The sequence below is a fragment of the Salmo trutta genome, chromosome 12 (genome assembly GCF_901001165.1).
Source record: "Salmo trutta chromosome 12, fSalTru1.1, whole genome shotgun sequence".
Classification (NCBI taxonomy): Eukaryota; Metazoa; Chordata; class Actinopteri; order Salmoniformes; family Salmonidae; genus Salmo; species Salmo trutta.
In genome coordinates this window covers 19,776,439-19,792,898 of record NC_042968.1, presented here as the reverse complement: position 1 = coordinate 19,792,898, position 16,460 = coordinate 19,776,439, and the positions used below count along the sequence as shown (strand labels likewise).

General features: G+C 40.0%; 1 protein-coding gene across 4 annotated transcripts in view; it reads left to right on the top strand.

Moving 5' to 3' along the window:
• Positions 1-8,010: 8,010 nt before the first annotated feature.
• LOC115203102 (transcription factor 12-like) overlaps positions 8,011-16,460 on the top strand; it is a 90,568-nt gene continuing 82,118 nt past the window's right edge. For 2 of the 4 annotated variants that reach the window (XM_029767472.1, XM_029767471.1), the window contains exons 1-3: positions 8,011-8,292; positions 9,033-9,121; positions 9,333-9,405. In XM_029767472.1, coding sequence (XP_029623332.1) covers positions 9,050-9,121; positions 9,333-9,405 — 145 coding nt within the window. In that variant the 5' untranslated portion in view covers positions 8,011-8,292; positions 9,033-9,049. The remainder of the gene's footprint in view (positions 8,293-9,032; positions 9,122-9,332; positions 9,406-16,460) is intronic. The other 2 variants (XM_029767475.1, XM_029767473.1) reach the window with 1 other exon arrangement.

Sequence of the window (16,460 nt, the reverse complement as noted above, 5' to 3'; positions counted from 1 at the left end):
GTTTGGAAAGGTTTGTTTAATAATACTTTTCTGTGGATGTTTTCTCTCAAATTACAACACACAAAAGGACCAACCGCACAGACAACCGATAGAGGAAGTTTAAATTAAATTGTATTCGAAACTGTTTATCTTTTACCAATAGGGCTATCTTCTGTATACCACCCCTACCTTGTCACAAAACAACTGATTGGCTCAAACGCATTAAGAAGGAAAGAAATTCCACAAATTAACTTTTAACAAAGCACATCTGTTAATTGAAATGCATTCCAAGTGACTACCTCATGAAGCTGGTTGAGAGAATGCCAAGCATGAGCAAAGCTGTCATCAAGGCAAAAGGTGGCTACTTTCAAGAATCTCAAATATAAAATATATTTTGATTTGTTTAACACATTTTTGGTTACTACATGATTCCATATGTGTTATTTCATAGTTTTGATGTCTTCAGTATTATTCTACAATGTAGAAAATAGTAAAAATAAAGAAAAACCCTTGAATGAGTAGGTGTCCAAACTTTTGATTCGTACTGTATATATTGTATATATACGGTATACTCATGACCAAAACTATGTGGACACCTGCTCGTCGAACATCTCATTCCAAAATCATGGGCATTGTTATGGAGTTGGTCCCCCTTTTGCTGCTATAATAACCTCCACTCTTCTGGGAAGGCTTTCCACTAGATGTTGGAACATTTCTGCGGGGACTTGCTTCCATTCAGCCACAAGAGCATTAGTGAGGTCAGTCACTGATGTTGGGTGATCAGGCTTGGCTCGCAGTTGTCATTCCAATTCATCCCAAAGGTGTTCGATGGGGTTGAGGTTAGGGCTCTGTGCAGGCCAATCAAGTTCTTCCACACACGATCTCGACAAACCATTTTTGTATGGACCTCGCTTTGTGCACAGGGGCATTGTCATGCTGAAACAGGAAAGGGTCTTCCCCAAACTGTTGCCACAAAGTTGGAAACACAGAATCGTTTAGAATGTCATTGTGATGCTGTAGCGTTAATATTTCCCTTCACTGGACCTAAGGGGCCTAGCCCGAACCATGAAAAACAGCCCCAGATCATATTTCCTCCTCCAACAAACTTTACAGTTGTCACTATGCATTGGGGCAGATAGCGTTCTTCTGTCATCACTCGGCATTTCTGTCTGTAATAAAGCCATTTTGTGGGGAAAAACTCATTTTGATTGGCTGGACCTGGCTCCCCAGTGGGGCCCACCCAGGGCTGCGCCCCTGCCCAGTCTTGTGAAATCCATAAATTAGGGCCTAATTAACTTATTTCAATTGACTGATTTTCTTCTATGAACTGTAACTCAGTGAAATCTTTGAAATTGTTGCATGTTGTGTTTATATTTTTATATACACAGTGCCTTCAGAAAGTACTCATACCCCTAGACTTCTAATACATTTTGTTGTGTTACAACCTATATTCAAAATATATTTTCTCACCCATCTATACACAATACCCCATAATGACAAAGTGAAAACAATTTTAGAAATGCTAGCAAATTTATTGAAAATGAAATACATAAATCTAATTTACATAAGTATTCATACACCTGAGTCAATACTTTGTAGAAGCACCTTTGGCTGCATTTCAGCTTTGCGTTATCTTGGGTGTCTGTATCAGCTTTGCACATCTGGATTTGGGGATTTTCTCCCATTCTTCCTTGCAGATTTTGCAAGCTCTGTTAAGTTAGATGGGGAGCGGTGGTGAATAGCAATCTTCAAGTTTTCCACAGATTTTCAATGGGATTCAAATTTGGCTGGGCCACTCAAGAACTTTCACATTCTTCTGCTGAAGCCATTCCAGCATTGCTTTGGCTGTATGCTTGGGGTCAATGTTCTGCTGGAACGTGAATCTTCGCCCCCCCAGTCTAAGGTCGTTTGCACTCTGAAGCAGCTTCCATCAAGGATTTGCCTGTATTTGGCTCCATTCATTGTTCTCTCTATCCTTACCAGTCTCCCAGCCCCTGCCAATGAAAAGCATCCCCATAGCATGATCCTACCACCACCATGCTTCACGGTAGGGATGGTGTTAAGACGGGTGATGAGCTGTGCCTGTTTTTCTCCAAACAGCGCTTTGCATTCAGACCAAATAGTTTAATACAGTCTTTCATGTGCCTTTTTGCAAACTCCAGGCGTGCTGTCATGTGCCTTTTTCTCAGGAGTGTCTGTTAACTCTCCCATGAAGCCCAGATTGGTGAAGTGCTGTCGAGACCGTTGTCCATCTGTAAGATTCTCCATTCTCAGCCAAGGAACTATGTAGTTCTGTCAGAGTAATCATTTGGTTCTTGGTCACCTCCCTGACCAAGGTCCTTCATGCTCAGTTGCTCAGTTTGGTTGGACAGCCAGCTCCAGGCAGAGTCTGGGTAGTTCCATATTTTTTCAATTTCCCAATGATGGGGACCACTGTGCTCTTGGAAACGTTAACACTATAAATTGTTTTATACCCTTCCCCAGATATATGTCTCATCCCAATCCTATCTCGGAGATCTACGGACAGTTTCTTGGACTTCATGTATAGTTTCTGCTCTGACATACACTTCTTCTTCTTCTTCTTCTTCTTCTTCTTCTATGATATAATAGCGGTCCACAAACAAACTTTAAAGGTGAATGCCGCCCCACCTATTGTGCTGGAGTTTGTGGTCAATCACGGTTTACAACATTTCTAAATCCTCCTACCGAACTCAGTACTTCTGAGAAAATAAAAAAGAGCCCTACTAACTTCTAATAGACCCTCCATCATCCACCAAATCCCTTCCAAAGCCATCCAACCTCTTTGCCCCTAAGCTTCAATCTTTCCCATTCTTCAATATACTTACAACAATATAGCGACACATGCTCCACCATTTCATCGACCATACATTCCAGACACAAAACATTCACATGCTTTCTGACATGCACATCTTCTTCGGTATAATGGCGTTTGCAACACTTATATGTGTATTCTGCTACCTACTGCACAGGTGAGTATTCAGTATTCAGACCCCTTGACTTTTTCCACATTTTGTTACGTTACAGCCTTATTCAAAAAATGATTAAATAAAACAAATTCCTCAGCAATCTACACACAATACCCCATAATAACAAAGCAAAAACAGGTTCAGGTTCAAATCTTAGCAAATTTGATAAATATGAAAAACAGAAATACCTTATTTCTACAAGTATTCAGACCCTTTGCAATGAGACTCATAATTGAGCTCAAGTGCATCCTGTTTCCATTGATAATCCTTGAGATGTTTCTACAACTTGATTGGCGTCCACATGTGGTAAATTCAATTGATTGGACATGATTTGGAAAGGCACACACCTGTCTATATAAGGTCACACAGTTGACAGTGCATGTCAGAGCAAAAACCAAGCCATGTGGTCGAAAGAATTGTCCGTAGAGCTCCGAGAGGATTGTGTTCGAGGGACAGATCTGGGGAAGGTACCAAAACATTTACGCAGCATTGAAGGTCCCAAAGAACACAGTGGCTTCCATCATTCTTAAATGGAAGTAGTTTGGAACCACCAAGACTTGTCCTAGAGCTGGCTGCCCAGCCAAACTGAGCAATCAGGTGAGAAGGGTCTTGGTCAGGGAGGTGACCAAGAACCCAATGGTCACTCTGACAGAGCTCTATTCCTCTGTGGAGATGGGAGAACCTTCCAGAAGGACAAACATCTCTGCAGCACTCCACCAATCAGGCCTTTATGGTAGAGTGGCCAGACGGAAGCCACTCCTCAGTAAAAGGCACATGACAGTACACTTGGAAAAGGCAGCTAAAGGACTCTCAGACCATGAGAAACAAGATTCCCGGTCTGATGAAACCAAGATTGAATTCTTTGGCCTGAATGCCAAGCGGTACATCTGGAGGAAACCTGGCACCATCCCTACGGTGAAGCATGATGGTGGCAGCATCATGCTGTGGGGATGTTTTTCAGCAGCATGGACTTGGAGACTAGTCAGGATGAAGGCAAAGATGAACAGAGCAAAGTACAGAGAGATCCTTGATGAAAACCTGCTCCAGAGCACTCAGGACCTCCGACTGGGGTGAAGGTTCACCTTCCAACAGGACAACGACCCTAAGCACACAGCCAAAACAACGCAGGAGTGGCTTCGGGACAAGTCTCTGAATGTCCTTGAGTGGCCCAGCCAGAGCCCAGACTTGAACCTGATCGAACATCTCTGGAGAAACCTGAAAATAGCTGTGCAGCGATGCTCCCCATCCAACCTGACAGCGCTGAAGAGGATCTGCAGTGAAGAATGGGAGAAACTCCCCAAATACAGGTGTGCCAAGATTGTAGCGTCATACCCAAGAAGACTTGAGGCTGTAATCTCTGCCAAAGGTGCTTCAACAAAGTACTGAGTAAACGGTCTGAATACTTATGTAAATGTGATTTCATTATTTAGTTTATTATTATTATTTTTTAAATGATTCTAAAAAATGTTTTTGCTTTGTCATTATGGGGTAGTGTGTAAATTGATGAGTAAAAAAAACTATTTCATCCATTTTAGAATAAGGCTGTAATGTAACAAAATGTGGAAAAAGTCAAGGGGTCTCAATACTTTCCGAATGCACTGTATAATGATGTCCAGCTTCCTTGACACTTGTGTAGTACAATGAATTACTGTGGCTAAAAATGCTACAAAATCCACCTTCTTCACAATAAGTGCATCCAGATCACTTGATTGACGTATAACATTTGCAACTGGTGATGGTGCATACACAGCCATATCTTCTTCAGAACTGTGGCCTCTTGCCCCTTCAACTCTCTTCACCATCCCAACACTTCGCCCTGTGTTCCCACCCTTCCTCCTCTGCTGGCTCATCTGATGATCCAAACTAGCTCCATCTGACATGCACTGTCAACTGTGGGACCTTGTATAGACATGTGTGTTTCTTTCTAAATCATGTCCAAACAATTGAATTGGCCACAGGTGGACTCCAATCAAGTTATAGCAACATCTCAAGGATGATCAAAGGAAATTGTACATCACATGAGCTCAATTTGGAGTGGCATAGCAAAAGGGGTGTGAATACTTATGGAAATGGGATATTTCTGTATTTCATTTTCAATACATTTGCTAAAATTCCTAAAAATATGTTTTCACTTTGTCATTATGGGTGAGAGAAAAAAAAAATATTTAACCCATTTTGAATTCAGGCTGTAACACAACAAAATGTGGAGTAAGTCAAGGGTATGAATGCTTTACAGTGCCTTCAGAAAGTATTCATACCGCTTGACTTATTTCACATTTTGTGACTGACTGTTTCCATATAAATGGGACACCTGTGGTTTGAATGGGCTAGGCTACATTAAATCTGCATGTTCAAATATCATAACAGTTGGGGGTGTCAAAGTGGTATATTGTATGAACAGTTGCAAAATATGTCCAAACTAATGTCCAATCGAATGTCAGAGTACTCATTTAATGGGTTAATGGGTGTTCTCTGCATAATACCAAAGAATATCTGGTAATGTGATGCATGGTTGTTTTCATTAGGTCTGCCACCCACTAGTGTAGCACATCTGGGGCTAACCCAGCTGGGGATCCAATCCAGGTTTCTCTGGTTCTGAGGCAAGCATGATTGGGTCCCATATTTATAATTGAATTAACATAAAACAATTGATGCACTCCATGCAAGTTTGCATTGACGTACTGGTAAGTGAAAAATCACAAGGTCTGAATATGATCTATGACAAGGTATGGATTAGCAACATCAACACTCTGACGTTATCCATTTTAGCCTGTTATAAACTTTGGGTTTCCTGTTATTTTTATAAAATCTTCACACAAATTGCCAGTTGCCATGCAGGCCCATTAAATAGGTCTACAAATGTCATTAATGAGAGCTACATTCAATTATACATTTTACACATTGGTGATGAGTAGCATGGTTAGTTTGTCCAACAGGTGGCAGTCTGGATTTCAGAAAAGTAATAAGTGGATATACAGTAGAGGCCCATTGAGTGGACAATGGACAGCATAATACCAAGGCTAAAGCTTGACCTACAGTATTCTACTCAAGGTGGGCCACATCTAAACAAGTAGTGTTAGCCTGGTTTGGGGGTATTTTTAAACCTAGATGCAGTGTCTTACCAAACTGCACATTTTCTTATGCATTTTCCCAACTTGATTTCACTGTGATTATATAGATAAGATATATAACTAGATAGATATACCTGGTGATGTAGGCCTATCAGACTGCAGCCAGGCAAATACTACTATTCTACCAAGAAAAAATTTAAGCTGAGAAAGATTCACAAATTGTACTAATTGGATAAATATGTTTAACTGTATAATACCAAAGCATTTGAATTCCTCTAAGTATCTACATCCAGTATGCATATGCTACTGATGATCACTGGCTACAGAGATTTGATATTTTCAATATTCAGCAGTATTTTCTATTATCCATAAGAGTCATGTCTCTTCTCTTGACATTTCTTACTGTAGGACCAGATTATTTGTTCAACAGATGATCTTCAATTTATCATTTCGATCGCACACCAAACCTTTGTTCATTAGAAGTGGGGTTCTCAAACTTTTTGGGGCTGAGGACCCTTTTTGTGATAGAAAATTCATCAGTGATCCCCCCATAATCAGAACACAACTCAAATGAGAAAAAAAAGAGTTTTTCTGTGACTTCGGCAGTGCATGCATTGCTGGGTGAACCAAGTCTTGGGCTCTGGGAAGTAATATTTTAAAGGCCTACCTCTTAGCATCAGAGAGAATATTTAGCCGTTTTCAAGCTAATTTCCTGTAATTCTACACATTTTGTCATGGGGCAGAGATATTGTTTGTTGTTGCATCTTCTAATATCCTGCAATTCTAACATATTGTTCTATGAGGCAGAGAGAAAATGTTGTAGTTTTAAAGCTTAAATTACAGGCGATTTATATAAAAAATGCAAGAAGTATTGAGTTGAAACATTTATAATTGGTGAAGTACTGTGGATACCAATATTCCTGTGAGCCTCCTAGGCCCATGTTGCCCAGGGTTAAGTACATAAACTGTAGATGATAAATGTAACATTTTATTGTATTACATACTAAACTTATTACATGGATCCCTTGGCCAAAAAAACGAACTATTATGTGTACATTTTTATACATGATTTATCTGGCCGCAGACCCTCTGCAGTACCTCGGACCGCACTTTGAGAACCCCTGCATTAGAGTTTTGGCCCTGGCCCAACTCTATTGTTTTCTGAGCCCATTCGACACCAATGGCTGAAGAAGCATGCAGCCGAATTGCTAGAATATTACCACTATTAACATTTTACCAATTAATAACCCGATCAATCTGTTTTTTAATAATTATATATAATGTCGATACATGTAGTCTACAGTTTTTTCACACCACTTTCTTTCCTTTTTTTCCTCTTGTCTTAGCGGAACAGAGAAAAAAGTAGTCCCGACTTATTGTGCTGTTCATAAAAATAGTTTTGAGTGTGCTCAAACCGTGATAGACATGACACTGCAGCACACAATGCTCTCGGTCTTTTAGACGGACTCAATTAATAAGGCTAACATACATAGGGACAAACAGGTTATAACTGTGATACTCCAACGTATTTTTTAAAGAAACTAGGACTACTCTGCGTCAACATTTCCCATTTAGTGTGGGCCAGAATGTTGCTACATGTCCAATTAGTTGCAACCACCTTAAAGTGACCTCGCTCTTTCCCACTCTCTCGGTCCATATGCATTCATTGGCTACTCATTTATTCGTTATCCCACTTCTGACACCAGTGTAGTGAATTCAGAGGTCTGAAATATCCCCAGACTCCTCCACCAATACCTTTCATTACACCAATGCTCTGATTGACACAACGTACACAATCTGGTTTCGATCTCTTTGTACTAGTCTCACATAATTTTGCCTAATGATTGATTAAGATAGGCTAAATGTAATATGATGGGTGTTCATCTCCTACCACTCCGCGTGGTGTCTGTAGTGGGCTAGGCCGGGGATATCGTTTCACTGGTTTCAGCGGAAGGATACAACACTGAATGTCATTGTGGTGCTAAGGTTTTTGCGAAGCAAAAATGTCTGTCTGCCTAAGGTTAACTCGCAAGTGACATATAGGGATATTTTGCTAACTATTACAACCTAAATCACTGTTTTACAGTATTTGAGACGCGTTACAAGAGAACGAGGCTCCATACTACCACACCCGATCGCCCTAGTTGGAATTTTAAAGGGGAAAAGGTAAAATATTGTAGTGAGTTTGTCAAAAAAGGTTTCGGACTGGGTGAAAGAAGTTGGGATACAAGAGACGAGCTGGTATGGAGTAAAGGGTTGGCATTGGCTTTACTACTTTTACTTGAAAGGGCGTTTTACACAGCCTAAATATGTAGCCTACAGCATATTGGTGGATCTTCCTTTTTGTTGAACATGCTAATTCACTTTCTATTTAATGACACACCGAATTCGTGGCTCATCACTGACTATTGCAAAGCAACATATTGTATAGCGTATCATTAGTCCTTGATTTGAAAATCTACAGTAGGTTAGTTATTTTGTAACTTAGTCTGTCGCGGAAGATTGATACAAATGTAGCGTTTGGGGAGTCAGATAAACATTTGAAAAACGATGCTGCAGGTCTCAGTGTGTCACTGGTGTTACACGCAGCGCCAAGCATTTTCAATGTGCCTGTACCATTCCAAATAGATGGCATTTCCTTACCACGTATTGACTACCTTTTCCTTTTCATTCTGTTCAGATGTCATAATGTGCAGTAACATTTTCTAAAAGGGAGCGTGGATGACAAGGGGTCAATTACAATTACTTTCATCGGTTGTTGCAGTAGCTTACCTTTGATAAATTAACTCGCACAGCAATGTCAAGGGTCACTGCGCAGATTTATTGTCGGAACCGACGTGTTCTGGGAATATTCCTTGTCAATTTCAGTCGGAATCTAGAATGAGATTGCACTTTACTGAAGTTCGTTAATGAATGGAGAATTTTTTTATTTTTATCAAGGAATTAGGACAACAAAAAATAAATTGGACCTAAGCAAACAAACTTTCTTCTTTAGGTCGAAAGATTGGCAGGATGAATCCTCAACAGCGGATTGCCGCTATCGGAACAGACAAGGAATTGAGTGACTTGCTGGATTTTAGCGCGGTAGGACGGTTATCTATCTATCTTTTTATAATGTTTTATTTGTTTGTTATTTATCCCACTTTATTCTGTATCAGTCAATGTCTCTCCAGTGAAGAAATTGATTATGAAACACAGGAAGTCTGAACAGCTTGTAACAGATGCATGATTATCAAAGGCAAAATATAAATTTGTCTCAGTCACATTTTTCAGACCCTTTCTTTTCTTCTGGTAGATGTTTTCTCCACCTGTAAATAGTGGGAAAAACAGGCCAACCACCCTTGGAAGCAGCCAGTTCAGTGCACCAGGTAGGATTTTATCCCAGAAACCTATTTTTAATATGTTCTGTTCAGTTATAGCCCTGGTTCTGTCTCTCCCCCTGTTGTGTCTTGTCTAACCACTGCTGTTTGAAATCAGTTCATATGAGTGTTCCTGATGTCTCCCACTGCATTTTGAATATTTGCGTTATTAATTTTGTGAAAAGCCAAAGGAGCAAGGTTTCATATTCAACATAGTATTACTATTAATTTCCCACCTCAGCGGTGTGTATGTCTGTGTGTGCACTCTGAAACATGCCACCTCCACCTGGAATTATCGTAGACTGACTGCTGTAAAGATGTGGAAATAAGGAATGGTTTAGGCTTATTTGACATATGTGAAAGAATGCTTATCGACCTAACAGCTCTGACAGTGTAATATAATTGTAATTATCACTACTTTATAACCCTTCCTTGTGTTTTGTGTGCAGAAAGATCTCTGTGACTTGTTCGCATATCCATTTTCTATTGATTATGACACAAAATCAATTTAGCTCATATTGACAGTGGGGCATTGATTGTGTTTGTGATATATTGCTCCCTAGATTTGTGCAACATATAAAAGCTGTGCCAAAGATATCCAATGTCTATCAATTGTGTTGTAAGTACAGTATGGGGTTACTTCCTGTTCATCAAGTGGTGCTTCATATGCATGTGTCCGTCCCCCAGTGCTGAGCTGTTTGAATAAGGCAGTGAGTTCCTCAGCCCCACGTCCCTAAAGGCCTGGCCATTCATGTGGCCTTCACACATCTATCTCACAGGCTCAATGACTAAAGGATGTGATCTGATGTAGTGTACTTTTAGCCGGGAGCATTTCTCATGCAGAAGTGGGCTGTTTAGACTGATGCAGCTTGCCTCATTGGCGTAGATGTTTTAATAAGTGTTGCTTAAATTCCCTGCTTTTATGTAGATAATTTCTTCGCTGTAAAGGCTCCAACACATGAATCCATAGCACAATCAAGCATTATATCTCCTCAATACTTTTTTTACATAAAGCGACAAAGCCTCGTTAGCTCTAAAGGACACACTTTTAGTGGAAACAACTGCAAGACAATGGACTGAACAGCAAGACAATGGGGCCAAAAGGGAGCTTTTGTGAAAAGCCTGGTGAAGTGTTCGGATGTTTTTCATAGTACTTTACATCCTCACTTCCCATTCTGGATGCTGTCTCCACAGAAGTAAATAGCTTGGGATCCAGGTCAAGTCGGTGCTGAATTGATGCTTTAAGTACAGTGCCTTCGGGAAGTATTCAGACCCCTTGACTTTTTCCACATTTTGTTAGGTTACAGCCTTATTCTAAAATTGATTACATAGTTTTTTCCCCTCATCAATCTATACAGAATACCCCATAATGACAAAGCAAAAACAGGTTTTTAGAAATGTAAGCAAATGTCTGAGGTCCTGAGCACTCTGGATCAGGTTTTCATTAAGAATCTCTCAGTACTTTGCTCCGTTCATCTTTGCCTCGATCGTGACTAGTCTCCCAGTCCCTGCTGCTGAAAAACATCCCCACAGCATGATGCTGCCATCATCATGGTTCACTGTAGGGATGGTGCCAGATTTCCTCCAGCCATGACGCTTGGCATTCAGGCATTCAGAGTTCCATCTTGCTTTCATCAGACCAGAGAATCTTGTTTTTCGTGGTCTGAGTGTCTTTAGCTGCCTTTTGGCAAACTCCAAGCGGGCTGTCATGTGCTTTTTACTGAGGAGTGGCTTCCGTCTGGCCACTCTACCATAAAGGCCTGATTGGTGGAGTGCTGCAGAGATGGTTGTCCTTCTGGAAGGTTCTCCCATATCCATAGAGGAACTCCAGAGCTCTGTCAGAGTGACCATCAGGTTCTTGGTCACCTCCCTGACCAAGGCCCTTCTCCCCCGATTTCTCAGTTTGGCTGGGCGGCCAGCTCTAGGAAGAGTCTTGGTGGTTCCAAACTACTTCCATTTAAGAATGATGGAGGCCACTGTGTTCTTGGGGACCTTCAATGCTGCAGACATTTTGTGGTACCCTTCCCCAGATCTGTGCCTTGACACAATCCTGTCTCTGAGCACTACGGACCATTTCTTCGACCTTGTGGCTTGGTTTTTGCTCTGCCATGCAATGTCAACTGTGGGACCTTATATAGACGGGTGTGTGCCTTTCCAAATCATGTCCAATCAATATAATTTACACCAGGTGGACTCCATACAAGTTGTATAGAAACATCTCAAGGATGATCAATGGAAACAGGATGTACCTGACCTCAATTCTGTGTCTCATAGCAAAGGGTCTGAATACTTATGTAAATAAGGTATTTCTGTTTTTTTATTTTAATACATTTGTAAACATTTCTAAAAACCTGTTTTCGCTTTATCATTATGGGGTATTGTGTAGATTGCTGAGGATTGTTATTTATTTAATCCATTTTACAATAACTCTGTAACATAACAAAATGTGGAAAAATTCAAGGGGTCTGAATACTTTCGGAAGGGAAAGGGGGATACTTGGTCAATCAATCAATGAAATGTATTTATAAAGCCCTTTTTACATCAGCCGATGTCACAAAGTGCTATACCTAGACAGTTGCACAACTGAATGCCTTCAACTGAAATGTGTCTAACGCATTTAACCCAACCCCTCTGAATCAGAGAGATGCGGGGGGGCTGCCTTAATCGACATCCACATCTTTGGCGCCCAGGGAACAGTGGGTTAACTGCCTTGCTCAGGGGCAGAATGACAGATTTTTACCATGTCAGCTCAGGGATTCGATCCAGCAACCTTTCGGTTACTGGCTCAAACCACTAGGCTACCTGCCGTCGCTGTATATACTTGCACTTTCATCAATCAGTTTGGGTAAAGCATTCACTGTGCATTCATAAGTATTAACAACTATACAGAGCATTGTCAATATATATAAATTTGGGTCTGTTTACGTTATGTCAAATATATTCCCAACCATCCTTTAATAGCGCTCTATGTAGCTAATGCTATGTAAAGTGTTGCTGAATAGGCCTACTTCATTTTTTAGTGAAATTCGGTTTCAGTGATCATACCTTCCATTTTGCCCCACCATAATGAAATATAAAATAGAATGTTGCTTCAATTCAAGTGTTACAAAGGAACTCATTTTCTGAATTCCTAATGTGGGAAGTGGGAGAATTGAACTCAGTAAACTCTGCGGTGTGCTTTAGAATTTAATATAGCATGGCATTCATGGACATCATGTGACCAGCCACATTTAAGCCTGATGTGTTGGGCATGCACTCAGTGGCTTCCAAAATAGACCAGCATCAGCATGGTGCTTTTTGTTTAGAATAGAAAAGAAATAGAGACTGTTAATAGACTGTTTTTCCCATCAAAGCCCATCGTCATGGCTGAAATGCCTGTTGGTATTTATTTAGTCAGTAAGAAAAGTCATAAGAATTGAGCCATGTTTTGTAGAGGCTTATGTGGATGGTATTTTTGTTCTATTTCCATCAATAGACATTATGTGGGATCTGTTTTGGGCTTACTCTCTCCTTGATGTTTTTTATGTGTGTCAGAGTCACACACCTGTCTGTTCCAAGCTTTCCAAGCTTGATATACTCCTTGACCTAAAGTAAGTAGTAAACTAGAAACCACTGATACCTCAAATGTAATGTTCTGCATGATGCAATACTCACATTAACATCTATGTCCAAGCTGCTCAGTTAGCTTGCTTCAGAGCTCACTGTGGCACTTTTATATTTGGAGAGCTATATTAGGAATATTTTCAGATCATGGTTTGCTCTCTCTGTCCCACCTACTTTAGACTTGCTGTAGAAGTCAGCCAATAATCAGAAAAGCCATAATTATGTTTGGGTTGTTATTGCTCCTAGAGGGACAGACTGAGGCAAATATTTCTGCTCCTACTGCGGGTTGACAACCTGAACAGAATTTATGATACATTTCTCCTGCAATTTTGCCTTCCTGTAATTGTGTTTATTTATCCCATCGTGTTTAGAATGGTCCTAAGTATTCCTGGTTGTCCTGCAGTCAATTCAAAGAATGTGCCACATGTTATCATTCACTTGTTTACAGAATAGATGAAGACAAGTTGTACAAGGATGTTACAAGGATGTCAGAACTGTTCAATTATATTTACAGTACTTTTTGTGAATATATTTTAAATAATATGCTTGTGATAGACTTACACTGCAGTTTCCTTCCACTTCAGCAAACTTTCTCTCAGTTTAAAGCTCTTTCTTCAGCTTTTATCCCCATGGATTAGAAAATATTATTATCTGCTGATTAATTATTAATACAGCGTTGAAGGATATGACTTATTCTCATTCATAATTATTAAGCAAGGATTTTTTTGTTCAGTCAGAAGAAGAATATGACTTATTCTCATTCATAATTATTAAGCAAGAATTTTTGTTGTTCAGTCAGAAGACTTAGAACTTGCAGAAGTACCCAGCTTGCATTTTAAGATAATTTAACACACACACAAAACCTCTCCACTGTACATGTCACAATGTGTGAAGATATAAAAGGTGACAAAACGCATCTTGAACGCAGCTTATCTTCAAAGCATTTTCAAAGGATTTGGGATGTTGTATTTTTTTGTTTAAAGCAACTGCTAAGTTGGTCTTCAATTTAACCATGCATTTTTCTTCTAAAATGGATTAGTTCAAACAGATTCAATATATGTAACCACAACAGTAGCTTTCAACTGAGGTTCTTAAAGAAGGACTGAGCTGAATCTTTTCTTTTATTTTGCTCATGAAGCTGTTGTCCCATGAGATGCTTCCCACTCCAGTTCTCCTTTTGACTGATTTCATTTGTCATAGGCTCTCATTGTTTTGAGTGTGTTTATTTAAATCCACATAAGATCATCTCATTTTAGTTTGTAGTCTCAGAACCCCTGTTTTACAACAGTGCATAGACTATATAAAAAAAAGAAAATATTTTATTTCATTTTTTAAAAATTTGATCAGGTCTTATAGCAGGCTTTAGTTTGACAAACCTCATTTCATGTTTTAAGCCTTTGAGTGTATTGCTGAAGGAATCCTTTTCTTTCAGAGACGTCTGTTTATTTTTAGATAACCTGCTGGCTGCTCTGTGAACCATTGGGCCACACTGCGTTTGTGATGCCTTCAAATGGGTACCCTCCCCTGGCAGACTGGGCCTCCTGCCCGCCAATGGAGGGAAGATTCAGGGAGAGTTTGGACATCTCTCATTTATGTATCACAGGTCACCTCCTGACTTGGTTATGGAGAACTGTGCTGTTGCCATAGCGATGAAAGTCTATTGAAGGCAGGTGACTTGGCACAGCTTTTGCATCTTTTTTTGCAGGTCTGCCAAGAGGAAAAACATTAAAATAATGTCTTCAGTCACCCAATATGCGGTAGATTACTATCAGGCTTCTCCTAGACTGTCATTATTTTGATTGAAGAAAGTTGGTGTTGTACATCTGACTTGGCTCCTTTGATGTGGATTCCAATTCATTTTTCAAATGAGCAGTTTATTACCATGTATTTGATGTTGTGTTAAGTTGTGAAGTCACTTAGTGGGTGGGGACCAAACAACCCTTACTGTGACTTGAGGCAGCTGGATTTAAAACCAGGCAGAGATACATTTCTATACCTGCTTATCTGTGCTTGACCTCTGGCTGATATAGTCTGAATGGACACAGTGTGAGGTGTTGGACAGAGGTAGTGAGTTATATCTGTATGTATGTATGTACACTACTGTTCAAAAGTTTGGGGTCACTTAGAAATGTCCTTGTTTTTGAAAGAAAAGTACAAAAAATTGTCCATTAAAATAACATCAAATTGATCAGAAATACAGTGTAAACATTGTTAATGTTGTAAATGACTATTGTATGTCACGTCCTGACCAGTATAGGGGTTATTTGTTATTGTAGTTTGGTCAGGACGTGGCAGGGGGTATTTGTTTTATATGGTTCGGGTTGTGTGTGAATGTAGAGGGGTGTTTGATTTATGTATTCCGGGGTTTTTGGGCACTGTTCTATGCTAGTGTATTTCTATGTTCTGTCTAGTCTAGTCTATTTCTATGTTTAGTTTATTGGGGTTGGACCTTCAATTGGAAGCAGCTGGTTATCGTTGCTTCTGATTGAAGGTCCTATAATTAGGAGTTTGTTTTCATGGGGTTTTGTGGGAGGTTGTTCGTTGCATAGCTGTGTGTTGCATGCAAGGCTGTTTGGTGTTCGTTAGTTCGTTAGTTCGTTAGTTCGTTAGTTCGTTAGTTCGTTAGTTCGTTAGTTCGTTAGTTCGTTAGTTCGTTAGTTCGTTAGTTCGTTAGTTCGTTAGTTCGTTAGTTCGTTAGTTCGTTAGTTCGTTAGTGTTCGTTAGTGTTCGTTAGTGTTCGTTTTTCTTGTTTTGTTCATTAGTGTTCTAATAAAGTGAATATGAGCACTCATCCCGCTGCGCCTTGGTCCATCCACCACGACGACTGTTACATTGTAGCTGGAAACAGCAGATTTTTTTGGGAATATCTACATAGGCGTACAGAGGCCCATTATCAGCAACCATCACTCCTGTGTTCCAATGGCACGTTGTGTTAGCTAATCAAAGTTTATCATTTTAAAAGGCAAATTGATCATTACAAAACCCTTTTGCAATTATGTTAGCACAGCTGAAAACTGTAGTTCTGATTAAAGAAGCAATAAAACTGGCCTTCTTTAGACTAGTTGAGTATCTGGAGCAGTGGTTCTTAACCTTGTTGGAGGTACTGACCCCCACCAGTTTCATATGCGCATTCACCGAACCCTTCTTAATTGGAAAAATGGCTCTCTTCACCTTGAATTCAGCGAGCGTTGTGTTCTTGTATTGTCCATCTCCATGCAGCTTAAGGAAGTGTTCTCTTAGTTTTGCCGGCGCTAGACTAGAATTGCTCAACTTGGCATTGCAAATCATGCAGTTAGGACACTGACTCTCATCACGTTCCGTTATACATGTGAATCCATATTGTACATATTTGTCCGACCACTTTCTTTTTTTGCTCGACATAGTTAGTATGAAGGGATTAAAATATTAAGAAAGAAATCACACGACGTACCATCACGACAGTCACAATTCGACTACTGAGC